Source organism: Sciurus vulgaris (genome assembly GCF_902686455.1).
Source record: "Sciurus vulgaris genome assembly, chromosome: 16".
In the NCBI taxonomy this organism is placed as follows: domain Eukaryota; kingdom Metazoa; phylum Chordata; class Mammalia; order Rodentia; family Sciuridae; genus Sciurus; species Sciurus vulgaris.
The window spans coordinates 53,598,062-53,624,282 of NC_136477.1; the positions used below are offsets into that span (position 1 = coordinate 53,598,062).

General features: G+C 41.2%; 1 protein-coding gene across 6 annotated transcripts in view; it reads left to right on the forward strand.

Moving 5' to 3' along the window:
- BTD (biotinidase) overlaps window positions 1-20,504 on the forward strand; it is a 64,067-nt gene extending 43,563 nt beyond the window's left edge. For 4 of the 6 annotated variants that reach the window (XM_079114419.1, XM_079114418.1, XM_079114417.1 and 1 more), the window contains exons 2-4: window positions 13,569-13,844; window positions 17,536-17,685; window positions 19,042-20,504. In XM_079114419.1, coding sequence (XP_078970545.1) covers window positions 13,596-13,844; window positions 17,536-17,685; window positions 19,042-20,211 — 1,569 coding nt within the window. In that variant the 5' untranslated portion in view covers window positions 13,569-13,595 and the 3' untranslated portion in view covers window positions 20,212-20,504. The remainder of the gene's footprint in view (window positions 1-13,568; window positions 13,845-17,535; window positions 17,686-19,041) is intronic. The other 2 variants (XM_079114421.1, XM_079114420.1) reach the window with 2 other exon arrangements.
- The last annotated feature ends 5,717 nt before the right edge of the window (window positions 20,505-26,221 follow it).

Genomic DNA, 26,221 nt, shown 5'->3' on the forward strand with positions numbered 1-26,221 from the left:
TTAATTGGAATTGCATTGAATCTGTATAGCACTTTTGGTAGTATGGCCATTTTGACAATATTAATTCTTCTTATCCAAGAACATGGGAGATCTTTCCATCTTCTAAGGTTTTCTTTAATTTCTTTCTTTAGTGTTCTGCAGTTCTCATTGTAGAGGTCTTTCACCTCTTTTGTGAGATTGATTCCCAAGTATTTTATTTTTTTCGAGGCTATTGTGAATGGGGTCGTTTTCCTAATTATTCTTTCCAAAGATTCATCACTTATGTATAAAAATGCATTAGATTTATGTGCATTGATCTTATATCCTGCTACTTTACTGAATTCACTTATGAGTTCTAAAAGTTTTCTGGTGGAATTTCCTGGTTCCTCTAAGTATATAATCATATCATCAGCAAATAGGGATAGTTTGAGTTCTTCTTTTCCTATTTGTATCCCTTTAATTTCTTTGGTCTGTCTAATTGCTCTGGCTAGAGTTTCAAGGACGATATTGAATATAAGTGGTGAAAGAGGGCATCCCTGCCTTTTTCCAGTTTTTAGGGGGAATGCTTTCAGTTTTTCACCATTTAGAATGATATTAGCCATGGGCTTAGCACAGATGGCCTTTACAATGTTAAGGAATGTTCTCACTATCCCTATTTTTTCTAGGGATAAATAGAAAAAATATTTCTATTTTGAGCATGAAGGGGTGCTGTATTTTATCAAATGCTTTTTCTGCATCTATTGAAATAATCATCTGATTCTTGACTTTAAGTCTATTGATATGGTGAATGACATTTATTGATTTCCTGATGTTGAACCAACCTTGCATCCCTGGGATAAAACCCACTTGATCGTGGTGCACTATCTTTTTAATATGTTTTTGTATGAGATTTGCTAAAATTTTGTTGAGAATTTTTGTGTCGATGTTCATTAAGGATATTGGTCTGAAATTTTCTTTCCTCGATGTGTCTCTGTCTGGTTTAGGTATCAGGGTAATATTGGCTTCATAGAATGAGTTTGGGAGGGTTCCCTCCTCTTCTATTTTATGGAATACTTTGAGAAGTATTGGAATGAGCTCTTCTTTAAAGGTTTTGTAGAACTCGGCTGAGAACCCATCTGGTCCCAGACTTTTCTTTGTTGGTAGGCTTTTGATGACCTCTTCTATTTCATTACTTGAAATTGGTCTAGTTAAATTGTGTAGGTCCTCCTCGTTCAGTTTAGGCAATTCATATGTCTCTAGAAACCTGTTGATGTCTTCAAAATTTTCTATTTTGTTGGAGTATAGATTTTCAAAATAGCTTCTAATTATGTTTTGTATTTCACTCGTGTCTATTGTGATATTTCCTTGTTCATTCTGAATTTTAGTGATTTGGGTTTTCTCTCGTCTTTGTTAGTGTGGCTAAAGGTTTATCAATTTTTTTATTTTTTCGAAGAACCAACTATTTATTTTGTCAATTTTTTGTATTGTTTCTTTTGTTTCAATTTCATTGATTTCAACTCTGAGTTTAACTATTTCCTGTCTTCTGTACTACTTTTGGTATTGGTCTGTTCTTTTTCTAGGGCTTTGAGCTGTAGTGTTAGGTGGTTTATTTGTTGAGTTTTACTTCTTTTATTAAATGCACTCCATGAAATAAATTTTCCTCTAAGTACTGCTTTCATAGTGTCCCAGAGATTTTGATATGATGTTTCTTTGTTCTCATTTACCTCTAAAAATTTTTTAATTTCCTTCCTAATATCTTCTGTTATCCATTCATCATATAATAGCATATTGTTTAATCTCCAGGTGTTAGAGTAGTTTCTGTTTTTTACTCTTTCATTTATTTCTAACTTCAATCCATTATGATCTGATAGAATACAAGGTAGTGTCTCTATCTTCTTGTATTTGCTAACATTAGCTTTGTGGCATAATATATGATCTATTTTAGAGAAGGATCCATGTGCTGCTGAGAAGAAAGTGTATTCACTCTTGGTTGGATGGTATACTCTTTAAATGTCTGTTAAGTCTAAATTATTGATTGTGTTATTGAGATCTATGGTTTCTTTGTTCAATTTTTGTTTGGAAGATCTGTCCAGTGGTGAGAGAGACGTGTTAAAATCACCTAGTATTATTGTGTTATGGTCTATTTGGTTTCTGCAATTGAGAAGGATTTGTTTGACATACATGGATGAGCCACTGTTTGGGGCATAGATGTTTATGATTGTTATATCTTGCTGATTTATGCTTCCCTTAAGCAGTATGAAATGTCCTTCTTTATCCCTTCTGACTAACTTTGGCTTGAAGTCCACATTATCTGAAATGAGGATGGATACTCCAGCTTTTTTGCTGAGTCCATGTGCATGGTATGTTTTTCCCCATCCTTTCACCTTTAGTCTATGGGTATCTTTTTCTATGAGGTGAGTCTCTTGCAGGCAACATATTGTTGGATCTTTCTTTTTAATCCAATCTGCCAGTCTATGTCTTTTGATTGATGAATTTAGGCCATTAACATTCAGGGTTATTATAGAGATATGATTTGGTTTCCCGGTCATTTGGTTCATTTTTTAAATTTTATTTATTTATTTGTTTGACACAACTTGTTTCCTCCTTTATTTGACAATTCCTTTAGGATAATTCCTCCCTTTGCTGATTTGCTTCTTTGTTTTTCATCTCTTCCTCATGGAATATTTTGCTGAGAATGTCCTGTAATGCTGGCTTTCTTTTTGTAAATTCCTTTAGCTTTTGTTTATCATGGAAGGATTTTATTTCATCGTCAAATTTGAAGGTAAGTTTTGCTGGGTAGAAGATTCTTGGTTGGCATCCATTTTCTTTCAGGGCTTGAAAAGTGTTGTCCCAGGCCCTTCTAGCTTTTAGAGTCTGGATTGAAAAATCTGCTGATATCTGTATAGGTTTCCCCCTGAATGTAATTTGGTTCTTTTCTCTCACAGCCTTTAAAATTCTGTCTTTATTTTGTATGTTAGGTATTTTCATTATAATGTGCCTTGGTGTGGGTCTGTTGTAATTTTGTGTATTTGGACTTGATTTTCCATTTCATTCTTCAGATTTGGGAAATTTTCTGATATTATTTCATTGAATAGATTGTTCATTTCTTTGGTTTGTTTCTCTAAGCCTTCCTCAATTCCAATAATTATTAAATTTGGCCTTTTCATGATATCCCATAATTCTTGGAGATTCTGTTCATGATTTCTTACCATCTTCTCTGTTTGTTCAACTTGTTTTCAAGGTTAAATATTTTGTCTTCAATGTCTGAGGTTCTGTCTTCCAGGTGTTCTATCCTATTGGTTATGCTTTCTATGTAGTTCTTAATTTGGTTTATTGTTTCCTTCATTTCAAAGATTTCTGTTTTTTTTTCCACTATCTCTAACTCTTTATTGAAATGATCTTTTGCTTCCTGTATTTGCTCTTTTAACAGTCGATTGGTGCAATCATTCAATGCCTGCATTTGCTCTTTCATCTCATCATTCAATGCCTGCATTTGCTCTTTCATCTCATCATTTGCTTTTCTGATCATTTTAATTATGTACATTCTGAACTCCCTTTCTGTCATTTCTTCTGCCATGCTGTCATTGGATTTTATTGATGTAACATCTAGATTTGTTTGGGGCATTTTCTTCCCTTATTTTCTCATATTGTTCAGGTATCAGTGGACCACTGAGATATTGCAGATTTCCTCTATTGACTTATAATGTCCTTGAAGATTTCTAGTATATTCCCTCTTAGCCTTCCGTAGCCTGAAGTCTTGGAGGAAATTGATAATGCGGTGGTCCACAAGGAAGCTGCCTCTCTAGGGGTGGTGGCCTTCATGTGGGGTATATTCCCTGCTAGTGGGCAGAGGTGCCTCCACTTGTTGACCAATGGTCATCCAAAGGGGAACTAGGCTGGCGGCTGAGGCAAGGCCTGTTTGGGCCTGTGTCTCTGGTTTTACTGTCCTTGTGGGGAAACCTCACCCAGTGGGGAGGTATCACTGGTCAGTTCCCCTCCTAGAGGTTCCCGTCAATCCATAACTACCGCCTGGGCTGGGCTGCCTTCCTCTGCAACGTTCCCAGGGGCCCAGCCCTACCTCCTGGGCCTGGGAGCCTCACCCTTTCCAGACGAGTCTCCTTAGGCTGTCTCTCCTCAGAGAATCTGCCTGCAGTCCTGGAACCTTCGCTCCACCCCTAAGCGTGTCTCTGTGGGGCTCTTCCACCAAGAAGCCTCCTAGGTCCTGGGACCCTGCTCTGCCCCTAATCACCTGGCTATGCGGCCCCTTCTCTAAGCAGCTACCTGGAGCCCCGTACAGTCACTCTGAGTCCCAGTGACCCGCCACACACCTCTTCCTTCGGACAGCCGCCCGGTGTTCCGGTGCGGTCACTAGGAGTCCAAGCAATTCACTGCACGCCTCTTCTTCCCGCCAACCGTCTGTAGCCCTGGGCAGTCACTCTGAGTCCAAGTGACCCGCCCCGTTCCTCCTCCTCCTCCGGGCAGCCCCTCGGGTGTTCAGGAGCGGTCTCTCTGAGTCCAAGTGACCCACCGCACGCTTCCTCCAGGCAGCCGCCCGGAGCTCTGGTGCGGCCGCTCCGAGACCAAGCGACCCACCACACTCCTCCTCCAGGCAGCCCCCCAGTGTTCAGGAGTGGTCGCTCTGAGTCCAAACAACTCACCACTCACCTCCTCCTCTGAGCAGCCGCCCGGAGCTCTGAAGCACTCACTCTGAGTCCAAGCGACCCGCTGCGTTCCTCCTCTTCCTCCTCCTTCGGCAGGCCCCAGTGTTCAGGAGTGGTTGCTCTGAATCCAAACAGCTTGCCACGCAGCTCCTCCTCTGGGCAGCCGCCCAGAGCCCCAGTGGTTGCTCCAAGTCCCAGCGCTGTGCTGAGCGGCCTCCTCTACGATGCTCCCAGTTGTCGGAGTTCACTGCTCCAGCGGGGGGAGGGGTGTCTCGCCGGCAGCTCTACTTCACAAAGTTCCCTGCGTTCCGGGACTACTGCCCCATCCGGGATGCCTCCCCAACGGGAGAGACTCACCCGGATGCTTTGAGTTGGTCCCAAGTCTCTCAATATCTCCTCTTTTGAATCCTGAGTCCTGGAGCAACATGAAATGCAGCCACCCTCTAGTCCGCCATCTTGAAATCCCCCTCTTTTATTCTTTAATTGAACTTTTTAAAAGAATCTTCACATTCTTTCCCTCCTTTTTCTTGTTTTCTTTTCCTTTAAAAAAAAAATCCTGCTTCTTTCTTTTTCCCCTTTCCCTGCCTCCTACTTTAAAATTTTTTTATTAGTACTATTTTTACCTTTATTAAATTTTAACTTTTTAGTTTATTCCATATTATTTTTGTCATTTTCTCTCATTATTGGTGATGCAGTAGTTGGTTTTAGTTGGTTTTTACTGTATTTCTACATCTGGTTTGTCTTTGTGTTGTCATTGTTAGTACAGTTTGTTTTCTCCTCTCTGGTCCTGGGGATAGAGCTAAGAAAGCGACTACTAACTAAGAAGACTCTCATGTAAAAGTGAAGGAGATATTCATCCCAACAGATGTTCAAATCTCAACATCAAAACACAAGAAATGTGGAAATAAAGCAACGTGACTCTTCCAACGTTCCAAAAATATTGAAATAGATGAAATGCTGTACTAAGAATTCAAAAGAGTGATTTTTTAAATGATCAATGACTTCAAGGGGACCACAAATAAACAACTGAATGGATTAAGAAAATACAGAATACAAAAGAGTAATATCATAGAGATTCTGAAAAATGAATCAAGAGAAATCATGGAAATGAATAGCTCAGTAAGTCAAATAAAAACCTCCACTGAAAGCATCACCAATAAACTAGATCAAGCAGAAGAAAATATCAGAACTTGAAGATAAAACTGATGAATTATCATATTCAGGCAGTAATAAAGAAAAAGAAGAAATTATGAACAGAATATTCAAGATTTATGGACCAAAATTAAGAGAACAAAACTACAAATAATTGGTTTAGATGTAGGAGCCAGAGTATAGGTGGAAGGCATAGAAAAACTGTTTAGTGAAATCATAGCAGAAAATTTCCCAAACCTTGGGGGAGATATGAATATCCAGGTACAGGAGGCATTTGGAACCCTGAATAGACATAACTAGAAAAGAACCTCTCCGTGATATTATAAACTACCCTAGGTACAGAACAAAGAATATTGAAAACTGTAAAAGAAGTGCCAAGTCACTTACAAAGTCAAACACATCAGAATAACAGCAGATTTCTCAGCAGAAACTAAAGGCCAGGAGGACATGGTATGATGTATTTCAAACCCTGAAATAAATAATCTAGATTACTATAACCAGCAAATTTTCCTTCAGAATTTAAGATGAAATAAAGACCTTCCAAGATATGCATTAACTGAAGAAATTCATGACCACTAAAACCGTCATTACAGAAAATACTTAAAGGAATCCTACATTCAAAAGAAGAAGCAAGACAAACACAATCAACAAGCGCATGGAAAAAAATAAGTCACTGGAAGAGTAGACAAGCAAATGAGAATTAGGAGAGAGTTGAAGATAATTAATGCAGTAAAAATCGAGCCTCTAAGATGAATAAAGGAGAAAGAAATGAACAGAGATCATTCAAAACAAAAATAAAAAATTTTTAAATGGCATGAACAGGTACATATCTTTCAGAAGTAACCCTGGATGTGCATGTTCTGAATTTTCCAATGAAAAGACATAGACTGGGGATATAACTCATTAGACTGAGGATATAGCTCACTTGGTAGAGTGATTGTCTCACATGCACAAGGCCCTGGGTTCAATCCCCAGCACCACCACCACCAAAAAAAAAAAAAAAAAAAAAAAAAAAAAAAAAAAGACGTAGACTAACAGATTAGAAGCAGGACCAACCTATTTTCTATCTGCAAGAAACTCGCCTCACTGGCAAAGACATACCTAGACTGAAAGTAATACAAATGCTCCTCAAAGTATTTCATACAATATAAAGGGAAGAAAGTCTTCCAAACACATTTTGCAAAGCCAGTATCATGCTGCTTCCAAAACCTGATGAAAACACAACCCAAAAATAAAACTGTAGACCAACATCCTCGATGAATACAGATGTGAAAATCCTCAATTAAATACTTGCAAATCAAATTTAACATCACAGTAAAAAGATAATACATCATAATCAAGTTGATGTCATTCCAGGGATGCAACATTGATCAACATATGCAAATCAACAAATGTAATTCACCACATAAATAAAGTTAAAGATAAAAATCATATCATCTCAATAAATGTGGAAAAACCCTTTGATAAAATTTTAGCATCCCTTCATAATAAAAATCCTGAATAAGTATATAAGGATCATAACTCAATGTAGTAAAGACTATTCAACAAATCCATAGCCAGCATCATACTGAATGGAGAATAACTGAAAGCTTGTCCTCTAAAATCAGGAAGGAGACAATGGTGCTCACTCTTATTCAATTTAGTACTGGGAACTTTAGCCAGAGCAATCAAGCAAGAGAAAGGAGTAAAAAGCGATACAAATAGTAAAGGAAGAAGTCAAATTATAACTATTTTCCAATGACATGATTCTATACTTAGAAAACTCTAAAGAGTTCATCAAAGTCTCTTAGAACTAATAAAAAAAAAATTAGCAAAGTAACAGGATATAAAATCAACACACAAAAATCAATAGCTTTCTATACATCAATAATGAACTAACTGAGAAATCAGAAAAACAATCCCACTTACAATATGAAATACATAGGAATATAATATACAAACAATATAAAATGTATAGGAATAGCCTCACAAAGAAGGTGAAAGACCTCTACAATTAAAATTATAGAACATTAAAGAAAGAAATTGAAGGAGACAATAGAAGATGAAAAGACATCCCATGTTCATTGATCAGAAGAATTCATGTTATTAAAGTGGCCATACTTCCTAAAACAGTCTACAGCTTCAATTCAGTCCCCATCAAATACCAGTGATGTTCTTTACAGAACTAGGAAAAACAATCCTAAAATTCATATGGAAGCATAAAAGATCCAAATAGCCAAAGCAATCCTGAGCAAAAAGAACAATGCTGAAGTCATCACAGTATCCAATATACAAATATACTATAGAGCAATTATGACAAAAGCAGCATTATATTGGCATAAAAATAGACATATAGACCAATGGAAAAGAATGGAGGACCCAAGAATAAACCTGTGCATCTATAGCCATCTGATTCTTGACAAAGGAGACAAAAATACATGTTGGAGAAGGAACAGCCTCTTCAACAAATGCTGCTGGGGAAACGGAGTATATGCAGAGAGAAGATTGAAACTAGATCCCTATCCCTCACACTGGGATAGGCGATGATTTCCTATCAGTAGCTCAGGAAATAATGGATTAGATCAAATTAAAAAGTATCTGCACAGCAAGGAAAAAATCCAGAGTCTACAGAATGGGAGAAAACAATCCCAGTCTACAGAATGGGAGAAAACCTTTGCCAACCATTCATCTGTCAAATATAAAATTAATATCCAGAAAATATAAAAACTTAAAAAAAGGGCTGGGGATATAGCTCAGTCAGTAGAGTGCTTGCCTTGCAAGCACAAAGCCCTGGGTTCAATCCCCAGCACCCCCCAAAACAAAACAAAACAAAACAAAACAAAAAAACTAAAAAAAAAAAAAAAAAAATAGCACCAAAAGAACAAACAATCCAATCAATAAATAAGCAAATGATCCAAACAGACATTTCTTTTCACTTCCCAAAATTCATCAGGGAAATGCAAATCCAAGGCACATTGATATTCCTCTCATCTCAGTCAGAATGACTATTATCAAAAATAATAATAATATAATAACAACAAATGCTTGGGCGGATACAGAGGAAAATGAATCCTTGTGTACTGTTAGTGGGAATGTAAACTAGTACAGCCACTGTGAAAATCAGTATGGAGGTTCCTCAAAAAATTAAAATAGCTCCACTTTCTGGTTGCCATGACCTGAGCTGCTTTCCTCCACTGTGCCCTTCCACCCTGATATTCTGCTTCATCCTGGACCCAAAATAATGGAATCAGCCATCTGTGGACTGAGACCTCTGAAACCATGAGCTCCAAATAAACATTTCCTCCTCTATATTGTTCTTGTCAGGTCTTTTGGTCACAGTGACAAAAAAAACTAACTAAAACAAACTGGTACCAGAGAAGTGGATCGTTACTGTGACCAACCTGACCATGTGGTTCAAAAGCCATTAGAACTGGTTTGCACGAGGAGGGATTTTGAAAAGCTTAGAAATGTGAACTGGAAAAGCTTTAGATTGTTTCAAATGGAGCTTAATGGGAGATTCTGGTGGGAACTCAAAAGACCAGAATGCCACCAGGCATGGTGGCCCACACCTGTAATACTAGTGGCTCAGGAGGATTCCAAGTTCAAAGTCAGCCTCAGCAAGGCCCTAAGCAACTTAACAAGATCCTGTCTCAAAATAAAAGATAAAAAAGAGTTGGCAGTGTGGCACAGTGGTTAAGTGCCTCTGGGTTCCATCCTCGATTCCAAAAACAAAAACAAAAACAAACAGAATGCCAATAGAACTGTAGATAGAAAAGACTGGGCTTGTGAGGTTTCAGAGTAAAAAGAGAATTCTGTTGGAAATTGGACTAAAGGTCATTCATGTTACATTCAAAGAAGTTGTCTACATTTTGCCCATGTCCTGAGACTTTCTTGGGGACTGAATTTAAAGGTGACGGGACTAATTAATCTGACCAAGAAAATTTAAAAGCAGCATGACATTCAGGTGGTGGCATGGATATTACTGGCAAATTTTAGCCAGTCTACTGTGATAATCGGGAGCAGAAAACAGAACAGAAAGATTTGAAAGCCTTGCAGTTTAGCCAGAAAAGTGTGAGGAAAACTGGGGGTAAGGAAGTTGTAGCTGTTAAAGAGATTATAGCTACTAAAGAAATGCTAAGTACTTATAAGAAGTAAGGAAGGTAGCCTTGAGGACATCTCAGGAATTGGCAAGAATACACCCATCTCAGGCTCAAGGGTGTAAAAGCAAAAATACCTTTGAGAAAAGACCATAGAGTCACCCTGCTTGCCACTGGGTGGCCTAGGAAATTTTTCACCATACTCAGCCATCAAGGAGGCAGAGGCTGCTGCAGCCATGGTCCCAGGAAGGTTGGCTGCTCCTCAAGGTGGTGGCAGACCTTGGTGTTAACCACATGGTGCTTATTCTGCAAAAATGCAGGGGGGTCATGGAGACTTCCACTGAGATTTCAATGGAAGTCCTGAGAGACCAAAGTGTAGCAGGGTCAGAATTCCTGCGGGCAGCTCCTGAGAGAGGGTGACGTGCGAAGATATGAGAAGAAGCCAAAGAAGATGCCAGTAATTATGGGACATCTGCCAAGGAAAGCTGCAAGAATCAGGTAGAGACAAGCCAAGAGAGTGGTCATGTGGGCTGCAACAAGCAAGATCGTAAGGACAGAGGCACACAAGCCCTTTTGAGAGAATATCACAATTCCATGTGCCCTAGATACTGAACATAGGTCTACAGGACTTCTTTGCCCTGCTGGATTTTGGTCTTGGTTTGGTTGTGTCCCTTCTTTCTCTACCCCTCTTTCTCCTTCATGGAATGGAAATGTTTACTCTTTCACTATATATTGGATATATGTAACTCGCTCTTAATTTTTATAGGGATTAATGCTAAGAGTGTGTCTTGAGTCTCAGAGGAGACTTTAGTCTTGGACTTTTGGGTAATGCTGGAACGGTTAAGAACTCTTGAAAATGGACTAAATGCATTTTACATTGTGAGACGAGCATGAGCTTTTGGGGGCTGGGGGTGGAATGTTGTGGTTTGGATGTAAGTGGCCCCCAAAATTTCATATGTGACCCAATGCAGGAATGTTCAGGGGTAAAATGGTTGGATTGTTAGAGTTGTAACCTAATCAGTAGATTAATCCACTGATGTGGATTAACTGGGCAGTACCTATTGGTAGGTAGGGTTTGGTTGGAGGAGATAGTTAAATTCTGGCAAAGATGTCTACATTATTCCCATGTTAAAGGTTATGGGACTAACCTGGCAGAGCGGGCGTGCCTTTAGGGTTTATATTTTGTCCCTGGTGAGGAGAGCTCTCTCTGCTTCCTTGTTGCCATGACCTGACTGCTTTCCTTCACCACACCCTTCCACTATCATGTTCTGCCTCGCTTTAGGCCCCAAGCAATGGAGTCAGCCATCTGTGGATTGAGACCTCTGAAACCATGAGCCCCGAATAAACTTTCCTTCCTGTGTGTTGTTTTTGTCAGTGTTTGCATAACAAGAGTGAGAAAGCTAACTAGAAACAATGGGGAAACCCATTTACAAAAATGTTGAAATACAAATTGAGAAGTTGTTTTCAAAGATGAATGATACATTTTAGACATTGGCTTTCAGGTAGTAGCAGGAAGGGCTTACTTTCTTTAATCTTTATGTCCATGAATTATGAAAATGGGCATATGAAACCTATTCAAGTGAGGTACATAATCTCAAAATGATAAATAAATACAAAAATAATTATAAATACAATGTATTTATATTTTTAAATACTCTTTAAAAGTCTCACTATTCGAATCTGTCAGTAATTTAATTTTTCAAGGATTTAAATATATTGGTTTTGAATTAAAAAGAGCTAGAAACCAAAAAGGAAATTTTATTATCAGTTCATTCCATTTTAATCCCAAATTTACAAAAAAAAAAAAAAAAAACATTTTGGAGCCTTAGGGTAACTTGAGCACTAAGAAGCCACTCAAGATTCACATCCAGACCTGAGTGACTCCCAAGCCTGTACTCCTAAGTACTACTTGTCTGCCTCCCTTTTGGGGAGTTTCCATTTATGGAACACTGGTCCTGTGTGCTGGAGTTTATTAATTAATTAATTAATTTATTTATTTTATATTTTGGTACCAGGGATTAAACCCAGGGGCATTTAACCACTGAGCCACATCCCCAGCCCTTTTTAAAAATATTTTATTTGGAAACAGGTTCTAGCTAAGTTGCTGAGGCTGGCTTTGAACTTGCGATCCTTCTGCCTCAACCTCCTGAGCCACTAGGATTATAGGCATGTGCCACCACACCTGGCAACTTTATTTATAATATTCTAATCAAAAAGTCCTGTAGTGGACATTTCTGTACAGAAGTAAAATATATTTTGTATTTTTGTCACACACTATTGTGTATGTATTCATGCCATGTACTAGTGGTCTTGTTATCAAAATTCATTGTGTCAAATTGTAAAAAAAAATTAAAATAGAACCTACCATATGACCAGCTATAACACCCTTGTGTATATTTGAAGCAATAAAAATCACCATACAATAGAGAGACCTACAAACCACATTTATTGTGGCACCATTCACAATAGCCAAGTTATTGAATCAACCCAGATGCCCATCAGCAGATGAAGGGATAAAGAAAATGCTATGTGTGTGTGTGTATACACACACACACACACACACACACACACACACAAGATGGAGTATTGTCCAGCCATAAAGAGAGATCATCATGTGAAACAAAATAAACCAGGCACAGACAAGTATCATGTTTTCTCTCATATATGGAATCTAGGGGGGTAAAAAAAGAAAGTAGAAAGAGGACTATTAAGTAAGAGGACCGGGGGAGGGAAGGGGATAAGTAAGAGGGTAATAGGGAGTACATTATATATAAGCACGAACATTTCACAAACCCTTTTCTTACAACTGATATGCATTAGTATGATAAAACGAATAGAAATTAATGGAAAATGCAAAAGAAGTAGACAATCCTAGTCTTGAGGGCTCAAGAGGGCATACACAGATGTGTCATCCACTTCTAGTCTTTGATGGTAGGAGCCACGAAGTGGAATTTAGATTCTGGAAAAGTCCACTTTATCATCTAGAAAATTCTGTCTTATCACTGCAAAGGACGATTTCATTTCCAAAAGAGTATGCAGTTGAGCACGAGATTTGGAGTTACGGAGATGAAGGTTGAGAAAGTGATTGCCATGGCAATCTCAAGTTCAAGGAGGAAACAGTGCTGGGCTTTGATTAGGAGACTGCTTCTTGCCTCTCTGAAACAGAGAGTATAAGTGGCATCTAAGTAGAAGTCTGCAGTTTCTTGGCCCCAAACAATGTGCTGATTAAATAAAGGGAGAGTTTTCTGCTGTATTCATCACTAATCCAAGAAAGGCAGGGAAAGCAGAGCTGTATTAGGATCATCATGATAATCATAGCTATGTAGATGTTTGACCTATAGCGTATTTGTGTGTAGAGAGGGCAGGGGGTGGAATGTTAAATATATCACAGAATTATATCCAATAATTGCTTAAAATTTAAGTGTACAGCTAGGAAAGTGAGTAGTGACGCACTACAACCTTGCTGAACACTGGTAAGAAAATCATGGCAAACATTGAGTCTGTTTTGGAAATGTTCTAAAAAGAGACTATTAATATAGACAGCCATTGTAAACATAGCTTGCTACAAGTTTGGAAAGAAACATGTTCAACAAAATATGAAGCAAACTCTTTGAGCTGCAGTGTCATGTGGGTGAGTTTAATTGCTGGGACTGATAAATCACAGCTGCAAACATTAGATTCTTGGCAGGATTCCTTACTCAGCTGTTTTCCCCTTGCCCAGTTACATTCCAGATTTACGACCTGCATCATGTCTGGAGCCAGCAGGAAGCTTGCTCTTTTCCTCTTCGCTTGTTATTCGGCTGCCCTGGGAGACCAGGCCGGGGAGTACTGCGTGGCTGACCGTCAGGGGGCTGAATATTACGTGGCGGCCGTGTATGAGCACCAGTCGGTCTTGAGTCCCAACCCCCTCGCTCTCACCAGCCGCCAGCAGGCCTTGGAGCTCATGAACCAGAACCTCGACATCTATGAACAGCAAGTGATGACTGCAGCCCAGAAGGCAAGAAATGCTCCTCTGTCATGACCCGGGCTCCTCTCATAGGACAGAACAAAGTGTGCTTTGACCCTGGAGCAGTGGTTGGGTGACCCTAGGCTTCCTATGACCTCTGTGGAAATCAGCCCAGAAAGTAAGCCTGAGTTGACTTAGGTGGCTGAAGTCTTGCTACTCAGAGAGTGGTCCGTGGGCCAGTAGCATCAGCAGCACTTGGAAACTTGTTAGAAATGCAGAATCTCAGGCCCCACCAAACCAGAATCTGCATTTTAGCAAGATCCTCAGGCAATACTTTTGTCCCTCAAGTTTGAGAAGCCCTGGGCTAAGTCACAGGTTCTCCATGTGGCTATGCACAGGAATCCCTGGGCCAGTTATAAACCAATATAGGTGTCCAGATCCCTAAGAATCCACTGTAATTGGTCCAAATGGAGTGTGATCTGGGCACGGGAATTTTTTAAAACAATCTCCCCAGGGGATTCTGATGTGCAGAAAAAATTGAAAACCATGATGAGCACTACACTCTCTGAGACATTCTCAGCTCACCTGGAAGAGTCACTGTCCAAAGAACTGCCACTTGCTGCCTGCAGATTATTTGGGGCTCACTTCATCTCTTGTGCCAGATTATGAACAGTCTGAGACCTTCGCCCAGACAGAACCAACTCCAAGACAAAGGCAGGTCAGTGCCAGTCTTTGTAAAGGCTTCCTGTTGGCTCTATTTCCTCTCCTGCCAGGAAGCCTAAGGATGGAGGAGAGGCATCCCGTAGGGCAGAGGGGAAATGTTGGTGTCAGAAGTAAGCAGATGCCCTGCTGGGGAACCCATAACTGAAGGAGCCCGGGCTTTAACTCTGGACCAAGCCCAGCTGCCTGAGGACACCCTGCCACGCCTCCAGGGGAAGTCAGCCCCTGTGATGGCACACACAGACCTATGTGGTGTGTATACACAGCTGGTGCTGGAAGGGAGCTTCCGATGGGTGACACGCTGCTCTTTTGTCCCAACTGACTAGTTTCTCCTTGAACACCCTCGGGGCCCAGAACTTGCTGTTCACAGGCCCACGTGTGCAGTGGTGGGAACTTCTGGATAGGCCTTCCTTTCAGTGAGCACTGTAACGGCCGCCCTGTAACTGCCACCACAGTTTGTCCTGGAACTAAAGAGCCCAAGTCCCTTACCACAGTGCGCCTTCTGCACACTTGGAGGCTGGCTACCATGGCCCCCTGCATCTCGCCCTGTTCATTGGGGGATTCCAATTCCAGCCTTTTTGCCACAGGTTTCACCTGTGTTCGGGGCTGTGTGCCGCCCTCTGGACTGGCTGAAGGCCAGGCTGCAGGACACTTGCCCCTCTCATTGACTTCTCACTGTATATTCACAGAGCACTTGCAGTCAACTAAAACTCCTGTGCCCTTTTTCACACAGACACCGTCTGCCACTACCTCCCGTACTTAGGAAGCGATTCACTGAGCCCAGGAGCAAGACTTCACATTAATGTCATTAAATGTTATCATTCCAGCCCTAAGGGTGATTTAGGGATCTTTACTTGACCTCTCGCATATTGGTTTCCTGCATGTCATTCACACATTTGATACATACCTCATTTATGTCTCTGCTGAAGTCAGTGTATTTAAAAAAAAAAAAAAAACCCAGCAGTACCTACAGATCTCCTACTGCCACCCATCCAGTCCAAAGCAGCATTCCTTGGTTGGGGGTGTTTGCTTCACTGCTCTGAATCCAGCACCCAAATTTCCACCCCCCCTCCCCGCTTTCTTCTCCATTCTGAGACCATCCTGAACCATTCAGCAAATGCCATGCTGAAACCCAGAGACTGTAACTAGAGAATCCCCAGCTTTCCAGGTTTTTTGTTTGTTTGTTTGTTTTTTAGTGGTTCTGGGGATTGAACCCAGGGCCTTGTGCTTGCAAGGCAGGCACTCTACCAACTGAGCTGTATCCACAGCCCAGCTTTCCAGTTTTAATGGAAACATGTAGCATGGTTTTGAGGAGCCTGCTTAGGCTGCAGGACACTATTCCATTATTAGTGGTCCAAGAGCCAGGATGGATCTGACCATAGGATCCCTATGGTGCTCAATGGTAGCTCAGCTGCTCTACATGGCTACATGCATTTAAAGCAGCTGCTTAGACACCCGGATGGGGAGCATGTGTCAGTTGTCCATCAGACTTGCTTTAAGGGCAGAGGCTTCTGAACAAGCCAAATGAAATGTTTCTCTCTTGGCAGAGGCACTCATGGGGGACAAAAGAGTTGACATGATTAGGCTGGTCAGGCACTTGGGTTGGTGACCTTCATTCCTCAGAAGGAATTCTTGATCTCAGCAAAGTTTAACAAAAAATGGCTGATGACGTTCATCAGGAGTGCTGACAGCTTGTCACATTAGATCCAAAGTTCTGCCCAGCTTAGGCTTGGTTCCCAGCCTCATTCCTGGCTGGCATGTACTCAGGGAGCCATTTAATTTTCATATTAATCTACTATGAATACATAAATCCATAAGGAACCATCCAGTGCTCTCAGTTTTGATTTGAATACAGGAAAATATCTGTCCATGAGTAAATTTCCAAAAGTTAAAAGCATGACTCTTATGCAAATATGAATGACCAAAGTTTTTATTTAATGCATTAACTAATGAAGGGACCAGTAACATGGCAAAGTTGATTCAAAGGAAAATTTGAAGAATGGAAATATGTCTGTCTGTCTGTCTGTCTGCCCAGTGGATAGCAAAATGAATTTTCTAATAGGTACAAAATTGGCTAATGTCCTACCAGGCAATACAATTATAATCTTTGGAGCAAGCTTTTAAATAACAAAGTCAAACAGTGGCACATTCTCTAGATAATTAAATAATCCTTGAATGAGCCTGTTGATCAATATCCCAATATAATTTAGGAAGGCATGGATTCTTTTTCTTGCTTTACTTCCAAGTTTGTGATAATTTTTTCTTTACATAGTCACTGCTAAGGATGGGTAGGATGGTCAGTCGCACACTGTGCTATACCTTGGTATGACCTTTCTGGAAAGCTATTTGACAATGTGTGTTAAGAACTTAGAATTCAGCCAGGCATGGTGGTACATTCCTGTAATCCCACCGCTTGGAACTCTGAGGTAGGAGGATTGCAAGTTCAAAGCCAGCTTCAGAAACTTAGTGAGTCCCTCAGTAACTTAGCAAGACCCTGTCTCAAAATAAAACATAAAAAAAGGGGTTGGAGATGTGGCTCAGTGGTTAAGAACTCCTGGGTTCAATCCCTGGTACCAAAAAAAAGTTCCCCAATTGGTTTAGAACAGAATAAAGCTGAGAACCACTGGAGGAGAGACACCTCTTCTGTTAATGGGTCAAACATTCAAGGCCCTTTGTAACCAGCTCCAGCTCCACTGCACCACCAAGAACTCCAAACCCCTTCTAACACCTACCTGGTAAACTCCTGCTCCTTCAGCAGTCTACTCACCCTCCTTCCCCGACAGGCTACAGGCACAAGTGATGCTTGTTCCTAGAGGACTTAGTCTTTGTGCCGTAGAGGTTGGATTAAGCAAGCCAGGGTCCCCAACACTAAGATCCCTGATGAGAGTCCAGCCACCAGCTCTGGATCTCTGGCTCTGGTTCAGAGTAACTCCTTGATGGTTGTCAAGGGCATGAGCTAATGAATGAGGTAGTGCTTCCTGCTGCCTGATACCATACTTCACTGTGCTGTTCTGACTGACAGGGCGTACAGATCATAGTGTTTCCAGAAGACGGCATTCATGGGTTCAACTTCACGAGAACATCCATTTACCCATTTTTGGACTTCATGCCGTCTCCCCAGCTGGTCAGGTGGAACCCATGCCTGGAGCCTCACCGTTTCAATGACACAGAGGTACGTGAGGACCCTAGCCTCCCTCCTCAGCAGGCCAAGGGCATGCCAAGGTGAACCAGGCCAGTGCCCGAAAGTCACAGCATGCTGAGGTCCAAAGATCTAAAGGAGACCCTAGGACCTGGAAAATAAAACCCAAACTCCATGTGCCATACATTTATTCAACTAAAGACTGTATAGTGTTGGGTGTGGTGGCAACTCGGGAGGCTGAGGCTGGAGGATCGTAAGTTTGAAGCCAGCCTAGGCAACTTTAGTGAGACACTGTCTCAGAATAAATAAGACCTGGGGATGTGGCTCAGTGGTTGAGTATCCTGGGTTAAATCCCTAGTACTGCAAAAGAAAAACAAAGTCTAGTATTACAAGGTGTTTACTCATCCATGGATCTTTATTAATGATGCAAGAAATGCATAAATATAAACTTAAACATGCCACACAGAAATAAAAAAAAGTACAAGTCTGCCTTCACCATAGCCCCTTCTCTCCCTGATTCCTTTCCTGGAGAACCTTCTATCAGTTCGCTGTGCATTCACCTACACCGTTTTCCATGCATTTCATATTTATTGATATCCCTTTTAGCTTGCTATATGCTTATTCTTTTCTTTAAACTCTTGGTATCAAAAGCAATAATTCAGGCCACGTGAGGTGGTGCACACCTGTAATCCCAGTGGCTCAGGAGGCTGGGGCAGGAGGATCGCAAGTTCAAAGCCAGCCTCAGCAACTTAGTAAGGCCCTAAACAACTCATTGAGACCCTGTTTCTAAATATAATACAAAAAAGGGCTGAGGATGTGACTCAGTGGTTAAGCACCCCTGGTACCAAAAAAAAAAAAAAAAAGATTCAATGAATATCCTTATATATATATTTTTTTCAGAAACATGTCCAAGTTTTTCTGTAAGGTAAAATTCCTAGAAATGGAATTTCTCAAAGGCTGTGCACATTTTAAATTACTTTAAAAAGTACAAAACTTCTCCCTCAAGAGATTTTTATTTCACTTTCTATCCCCAGTAATAGTAAGGCTTGTTTTCCCACCCTTTGGTCAATGCAAGATAGAATAACCTTTAGAACGTTTGCCAATCTAATGAAGGTGAAAAATGATGTGTTATTGTTGTTTTTATTTGCATTTACCTATTACTAATGAGGTTAAGCTTCTTTTCAGATATTTTTTGGCCATTTGTTTTTGTTCTTCCTGAATCACCTGTTCATATCCTTGGCATGTTTTCAATGGTGATTGGTTTTCTTATAAACTTATAATAGCTGTTTATATATTATGGACACAGTGAGGAATTCTTCCATTAAAAAATATGAGATGAAAGGCAGGATATTTAAAATCCACATATTTCTACCCCTTTCCCCCACCTAGGTCCTCCAGCGCCTGAGTTGCATGGCCATCAAGGGAGAGATGTTCGTGGTGGCCAACCTTGGGACAAAACAGCCGTGTCATAGCAATGACCCAGGGTGCCCAAATGATGGGAGGTACCAGTTTAACACAAATGTAGTGTTCAGCAACAATGGAACCCTTGTTGACCGCTACCGAAAACACAACCTCTACTTCGAGGCAGCTTTTGATACCCCTCTCGAGGTGGATCGCATCACTTTCGATACCCCCTTTGCTGGCAGGTTCGGTGTCTTCACCTGCTTTGACATACTGTTCTTCAACCCTGCTGTCAGACTGCTGAGAGACCCGGAGGTGAAGCATGTGGTCTACCCAACCGCCTGGATGAACCAGCTCCCACTCCTGGCTGCCATCGAGATTCAGAAAGCCTTTGCCACTGCCTTTGGTGTCAACGTCCTGGCAGCCAACATCCACCACCCGTCTCTGGGGATGACAGGGAGTGGCATACACACCCCTCTGAAGTCTTTCTGGTACCATGACATGGAAAGCCCCGAAGGTCACCTTATCATCGCCCAAGTAGCCAAAAATCCACTGGGTCTTGTTGGGACCAAGAACACAACAGGTAAAACAGACCCACCCCACAGTAAGTTTTTAAAAATCGTGTCAGGTGAGCCATACTGTGAGATGGACGCTCAGGAAGTCCTCTGTGAAGCCACCAAGTGGAACGTGGATGCTCCTCCCACCTTTCACTCTGGAATGATGTATGACAACTTCACCCTGGTCCCTGTCTGGGGAAAGGAAGGCCAGCTCCAAGTCTGTTCCAACAGCCTCTGCTGCCATTTGCTGTATGACAGGCCCACCTTGACCCAGGAGCTGTACGCCCTGGGGGCCTTTGACGGCTTTCACACTGTGCACGGCACTTACTACATTCAAGTCTGCGCCCTGGTCAAGTGTGGGGGTCTGGGCTTCCACACCTGTGGGCAGGAGATCACAGAGGCCACGGGGATATTCGAGTTTCACCTGTGGGGGAACTTCAGCACTTCCTATATCTTTCCTCTGTTTCTGACCTCGGGGATGACCCCGGAATCCCCTGACCAGCTTGGCTGGGAGAATGGCCACTATTTCCTGAGGAAGCGTGGACTATCCTCTGGCCTGGTGACGGCGGCTCTCTATGGGAGGCTGTATGAGAAGAGCTAGGACCAGTGTGTGATCCATGGGTGAGCTCTGGCTGTCACACGGCAGCCCTGCCCTCCACAGGCCACAGGGCATGTGCACCAGGACCACCTCCACCTGGGGGCAGCAGCCACTTCTGTGGCACCACATCCCCTGGGGGAACGAGTGGGAGAGGCAGGTTCCCTCTTCCTACACATCAGTGCTTGAGACATTTTCTGGTATTTTCTATTAATATTTGTCTTTTCAAGCACATCTCTCAGTATACAATTTGTTTTAAGAGCTAAAACAAAAATAAAAGTCAGTTGATATTTTACACATCCACAAAGCAGTGGTTCATTTTTTTCCTTGTTAAGTGACGCCCAGATGTGTAAATATTTCACAAGCCTCAACCATTCTCTAAGGTAAGAAACAAACTCTCAGAAGCAAGAGAGAGGGCTGCTGTGGGGACCTTTCCTGTTCTGGTCAGCTGAACTCCGTCCAGGTGAAATAGCAATTCCAGAGTCACCAGCAACATCAGGAACCCAGAACTGGAAACTGCTTTTTAAAATAGGAAAGTTGGGCTGGGTGCAATCGCGCACGCCTGTCATCCCAGCAGCTCAGGAGGCTGAGGCAGGAGGGTTGCAAGTTCAAAGCTGGTCTCAGCAACTTAGCAAGGCCCTAAGCAACTCAGCAAGACTCTGTCTCTAAATAAAATACCAAAAAAAAAAAACAAAAACAAAAACAGAAAGTTGTTTGGCTCATCTGCTTTTCTGTCAGTAAACCACTGTAGGATTTGGAATAACTGGAGGGAGAGAGTGCAGTGCTCCAGGATGGGGCTGGAAAATGCTGGAAAGGAGCAGCCAGGGGGAGGTGTGAGTAACAATTCTTTCTGTAGAGCATCTGCTCCAGAGATTCTGGAGGCCTTGATAAATCACATTAGCTCTGGACAGGTCACTTAATTGTGCAGGAAGGAGCGATGCTGGTATGATTCATTTGCAATTCCACAGAGTCTCCTTTTTGCAGTGAGTTACAGCACACCATAAAAAATTTGGCATAGGGCCGGGGATGTAACTCAGTGGTAGAGTGCTTACCTAGCACCCATGAGGCCCTAGGTTCAATCCCCAGAACCAGAAAGAAAAAAAAAAAAAGTGAAACAAAAGACATTTTACTTTGATGAGTGTAATAGCACAATATCTTCAAGACAGCCTGGGGCCCATATTATCTTCACTTGGGACTTGGGTGTACCTTGTACTAAACTTCAAAATGAAATTTAAGCAATAAGAGGTATTAGTTCTTGTTCTTAAATTATGATTTTAGAAAGTCCTCACTCACTCAAATGTCTTTTTTGAATTCTTTTTTTTTTTTTTTTTGTATAGGGGATTGAACCCCAGGACATCTAACCACTGAGCCACATCCCCAGCCCTTTTCATATATTTTGATATTTTATTTAGAGACAGGGTCTTACTGAGTTGCTTAGAGCCTCGCTAAGTTGCTGAGGCTGGCTTTGAACTTTCAGTCCTCCTGCCTCAGCATCCCCAGCCACTGGGATTACAGGAGTGCACCACCACACCCAGATTTGAATTAATTCTTAATTCAAAAATTTGGCTTATGTCTGTTACTCTACAGTGCCTGATAACTGGGCAGAATTTTAAAAATGATATTGAACTTATCCTCATTAAGTGTCAACAGGTAGAAAACAACTGAGTAACAAGCATAAGGAAATCCAGAGGAGTTCCTCTACACCCTGCTTTGTGCTCTGGCAGGCTGATCTTACTGTGGGCATTTGTGTATATATGTGGTGTGACAAGTGCTCAGGAAACCAGCTCACGTCTACCTTCCTTTCACCTTATTTACAGAGAAAGTGTGAAGTTCAAGGGATCTGGGTTTCCTAGGAAATGAAAAGCTATGAGCAGAGATAATGATATTTGAATTTTAAAATGATTAAAGTTGATGCTGGGTGCCTTTTAAGGCTGCCTTGCAGTGCTCTTTTTAAAATTTTTTATTTATTTTGATTCTTTAGAATACTAAGAGTACACTAGAGCTATAGACAGCCTTAAAACTTGGTTGCAAGTTTTGTTGGAACATCATTTTACAGATGGAAAGGGATCCTAGCAACACCCATGCCATCATTTAATTCCGCCAATTTCCTTTCCTTGAGTTTTTTTCTCCACTGACTCTTCACAGGCTCTCTCAAATAAAAAGTCAATCATATCCTAGTGCTCAGGAGGCTGAGGCAGGAGGATCAAGAGATCAAAGCCAGTCTCAGCAGTGAAGCCTTCAGCAACTCATCAAGACCCTGTGTCTAATTAAAATAGAAAAAATGGGGGGTGCATTTGGGAACGTGGCTCGGTGGTTAAGCACCCCTGGGCCTGGGTTCAATCGCTGGTACAAAAAGGAAAAGTCAAACATGACAGCTTCAGTTGGAATTAGTTTTTATTTCTTTTTTTTTTTTTTTCAATTTTAAGATTATTTTATAAGCTTTAATTCAGCGTTACTCCAACAATTGACCAGGATAGGGTGAATAAGAACTTTTGATTTAATATGCGGTACTTTTAAATTCCTGTTTGGAATATTTTTCTTTGATTACGGTAGTTTGTGTTTGCTTGATAGTTCATTTTATGAACCATTTGAGCCTTGAAAGTGTTGCAGGTGTTCAGGAAGCTTTGTCACTGTTAAGTGTCATAACATTTATTAAGTATCATGTTTAATTCACCAAATACATATGGAGGCTTCAAGGAGTGTAAGACAATGTGCTAGATGTGGGGGTGTACACATGAACCTCACCCTCAAGACATCTTTCAGATTGGTTAACATGGTAATGGTTTCACTGAAAGATTGAAATCTAAGTCAAGCTGTTTCTATCAACATACTATCAAAGATGAGATGAGAAATAGAAATAAGTTTAGGACAGATGACATAGTACCATTCCTCTCTCTACAAAGAAACCAAGGCCCAAAGAGGTGACATAAGTACATCTAATGATTACATCTATACAGAAACATAAGACTCATGATTACCAACTTGAGACAGAAGTCTGAAACTCTGTAATAGAAATCTTAAAGTTCAAGGATTTGCTTGAAGGGAAAATAGGAAAGATAACTGTTCAGAGGGCACAGTTTTAAAATACACTCACTACTAGTGTCTATTACATGCTAGCCACTGTACAGTGTGTTAAATCAATTATTAAACCACCCACAACAGCATAAAGTAGGTTTTATGCTCATTTTACAAGTAATTACATGTGAAATTTATTGAACCCTTTTAAATGTCAGGTTAAGTATTTTCAGTATCTTATTTGTGCTTCTTGAGAAAGTTGTGAGGTCACTATCACTTCATTTACTGGTGGGAATTTGAGATCTAGGAAGTTTTATGTGAATTCATCAAGGCCTTTCACCTAGTAAATAACGAGTGAGGATTTAGACTTGGTTGGCTTGACTCCATAACCTCTGCCCTCGTTCCCTGGCTTATGGTGTCATTAGGAAATTCCACCCTCTAACATCGTGTATTCAAGCTTTGTGCTTTTCACTTAAAACACTGGAACCTAAATGTGAACAGCAACAATAGAGACTTTAATAATGTTGACAGCACTGCTTTTAGTAGCAGGATATGAGATGCTGAACTAAAGTATTAGAAATGATTCACTAGAAGATTTGGTCTGAATACTTTGAGCACTAAATAGTTATTCACACCTTTGGTCTGAATAGTTTGAGCACTAAAAACAAAGACTTTGCCAAGTATATCATCAAAGTTATCTATATTGTGTAAGAACCTGCCAGTGTACAACATCTTTGAGTATTTATGCCTGAGAAAAATGATTACTATGTACCAGACATTGTCCTTGTTACTAGAATAGGAAAAGTGTTGAACTTGCCCTCAAGTTTCTCAACAGATGTACTCTTATTTCAGGAATTCATTCTAATATAACCGTGTATGGTTCAAGTGCCTATACTGCACTATGTATGGTACAGTGGACCAAGTCACTGCTGTATGACTGGCAAGAACACAGTGGACCAAGTCACTGCTGTATGACTGGCAAGAACAGAGTATTAAGCCAATAGAGGAATCACTGTCTGGGAGAAGGAATCAGGTGCTGCTTCACATTGGGTGACATCTGAGCTGGAACTTCATTCAGAAGACAATGAGGGAGGAAAAATATCAATATGTGTAAAGGTAGAAAGGTATGAAAGTATGGGTCTTGTTCAGGGAGAAATAAACATCTATCTATGTGGCTAGGCCAGAAGGTGAATAAGGTCAAAAAAGGCAGATCGGCGATAGATTATGCATGGCTTTCAATGTCTTGCTAAGGAGTTTGGACTCTATATTTTGAGTTTATAGAATCACCAAAGTTTGTGTTCTCATTTTATTTAAATGTATTCAGACATATACAAAAGCAGACAAGATGATGAACCTCTGTACCTAACACGCAACTTCAACAATTATTTATGGTCAGCCTTATCTATAACCCTTACTCTACTCCATATTTTGAAACAAATTCCTACACTATATGATTTTATCCGCAAATGTCTTCCTATGTATATTATTTTACTATCCAAAATTCTTTTTTTTTTTTTTTTTTTGTGGTGCTGGGGATTTGAACCCAGGGCCTTGTGCTTGCAAGGCAAGCACTCTATCAACTGAGCTATATCCCCAGCCCCCTGTATATTATTTTAAAATGTATCTCATTAAAAGTCTGTATCCAGTTGATGTTGGAATTGCCATTTTTTTTTTTTTTTTTTGTAGGAAAGACTACTTCATGGTTGTTTCCCGGTGTGTTCTTCTATCAGGAGGTTCATAATGTTATGAACTTCCTATAACTGAGCCACCTTGGGCAAGTTATGTTTGAGGACTTCAATGTCTTTGTCTGAAAAAATGGATATAGCATTACCTAGTATGCTCACAGACTTGAGAACAAGATACTGCAAGTAAAACATTCAGCACAATGTCAATCACAATGGACCCATGGCTGTCTACAACACAATCCCTTCCCATGTAAGCAGGCAACCAGAGAGGAAACCGGAAAAGCTGGTCTCTCCCATCTGGAGGTAGAAGAGTCTAATTATGTCTAGATAGAACAGAGGAGATCTTCAGAAAACATCTTCAGCAGTCCTTGGGCAATAAGTAAGCCTGATCCCCACAGGCCTGTGCAATACAATGGTGGAAAAATAGGGAGACAAAGCAGAGACTTGGGCTGTCTAGTTGGCCTTTGTAGCCCCAGAACCTAAAGCATACCCTGACACTAGGGACTCAGTGAGTGATTAAGAGTTTAGTAAGGAAGTCTTGGGCCCTTCTTGTTACCGTCTAGGGGTGCTAGGTTTGTTGCCTCCATTCAGCAAATAATTGAAGAACAGGAGACAGATAGCAAGTAATAAGTTTATTGCAAAGGTGACAGAGATAGACTGCTCCAAAGAGAAGGGGCCCCAGAGCTGGGAACCAGTGGGGGAGTGCTGGCCTGTTATTTTATGGTCTCTGGAATTTCCTCCTTTCCTTATCCTTTCCCCTGTCCATGCTCTGCTCACCATTATTGGTGCCTCTTCTGTCCATGAGTCTGTTTTAGTTTTTCTGTTGGATTCCCCACTTAGGAGAACCAGTATGGAAGTGTCTGTCTGCTTGGGTACCCAGCTTGTGTCCACGTGCACTTTCATCAAGCAGGAAGGTGACCTCATCAGAAGACCACACAGCCCTGCCCATGACCTCCTTACTCGCCATCATGCCAAGGCTGCCTAAGCCCTTCCAGCTCTCCCTCATTCTGAAACTCCAAGGCAAGACACTTGTTGAAAGACCAGCTTGTAGGCTGGGGAGATAGCTCAGTTGGTAGAGTGCCTGCCTTGGGAGTATAAGGCCCTGCGTTCAATCCCCAGCACCGAAGAAAACAACAACAAAAAAAAGTAAAGGCCAGCTTCTCTCAGCTCCTCAAGTTTTTCTATCTGTAATGCACCTACCACATTAACACAAGCTGCCAACTCAGACTGCTATCGGTCCCTCAATCCCCATGAAATTTTGCCGCACTCTCCCACCGCTGCCATCTTGCTCCCGCTCAACCGGAAACCGGAAGGTT